The sequence below is a fragment of the Phytophthora parasitica genome (genome assembly GCF_000247585.1).
Source record: "Phytophthora parasitica INRA-310 unplaced genomic scaffold supercont2.415, whole genome shotgun sequence".
Classification (NCBI taxonomy): Eukaryota; Oomycota; class Peronosporomycetes; order Peronosporales; family Peronosporaceae; genus Phytophthora; species Phytophthora nicotianae.
This window is the reverse complement of record NW_008649401.1, coordinates 90-1240: the sequence shown is the minus strand read 5'-3', so window position 1 is coordinate 1240 and position 1151 is coordinate 90. Positions and strand designations below refer to the sequence as shown.

Genomic DNA, 1151 nt, shown 5'->3' with positions numbered 1-1151 from the left:
TTGATTCTGTTTAGACCGAATGATTAATTGTTTTAGACAGTTATTGCCGCCTCGCTCGTCGTGAATAATTGAAGCTTATATATTTATTGTTATACTGAGAATAATAATCCCCAATACCAAGTACAACACCTACTGTGTGTTTATGTGTTTTCAATTTAGAGCAAAATTTTCACGGTGTGGGGATAGTTTAGCTCTAGTGACTGTCCTTCACCTGTATTTTGTAACCTGGTAAGCCATTGAGAGACTTGCAAAGCATACGAATATACTCTTAGAAACGAATTGTAGCAGTTGCAAAAATTCTAACAAAATTCAAGAAACATGTGCACAATCGTTTAAAACACGCCGTTTTTGGTCAGCCACCAAAATATGCGATAAGCAGAAACTTATTTGCCTATTGTCGTGGACCCTTTCGATGCCTTGACCTGTCTTGGAACAATATTGATTTACATTACAGCGACAACTATCATGACGACGAATCTTTTGCCAATCTCAAGCGCGTTGTCGTCTGTGGCGAATATACACGTTAACTTATAGCATTGCGTTTTTCTACTTATCTCGAAATTCATTATCACGTCTACTTAACTAATTTTCTTCCAACACGGACTGACTCGTTCAATGGAACAGAAAAAAGTAGCATACTATAATTTCGTAGCTGTATCACTATCGCGACCCATGATTTTTGGCACACACTGTTCAACGTGCCCCCAACGGTGCTGGGCGAGATCGCTCTTAAGTACGTCGAGATGGCGCACTCCAAGTTGCCTGTGAGTGCTCTGAGTGCATTTGTGGGCCGCTGTGTCTCACCAGCGAGGTACGTTGCCTTTTGACGAAGGAATATGTGCTTTGGGCCAACCGTGCGCCCAAGAACTCGCACTCGCTGCACTGCGTCATGTATGAAGAGGAGTTCGAACCTACGTGTGTCAGTAAAATTGACGATGACTCGACATAAGTATGATTTCTCTACGAAACAGGAACTTCGGTCAGTCGAAGTTGAGTGGATTTAAGTTCTCTGAGGGCACTACATGCTCCTTACGTCCATGCCGTCAACAAAGCTGTAGTCGCATAAAATGCAGATGTGTTTCATGCAAAGCATGGCTGTGTGCGAGCACTCTTTCGATGTATTACTAGGCAATTCGTCGTTCAATATTCAC

At 42.3% G+C, this 1151-nt stretch overlaps 1 protein-coding gene across 1 annotated transcript; it reads left to right on the top strand.

Moving 5' to 3' along the window:
* Positions 1-743: 743 nt before the first annotated feature.
* Positions 744-949, top strand: PPTG_24944 (hypothetical protein; the record flags this gene model as incomplete). The annotated part of the gene is made up of 2 exons (XM_008918990.1): positions 744-764; positions 833-949. The coding sequence occupies 2 exons, from the start codon at positions 744-746 to the stop codon at positions 947-949; spliced, it is 138 nt and encodes a 45-aa protein (XP_008917238.1).
* Positions 950-1151: the final 202 nt, after the last annotated feature.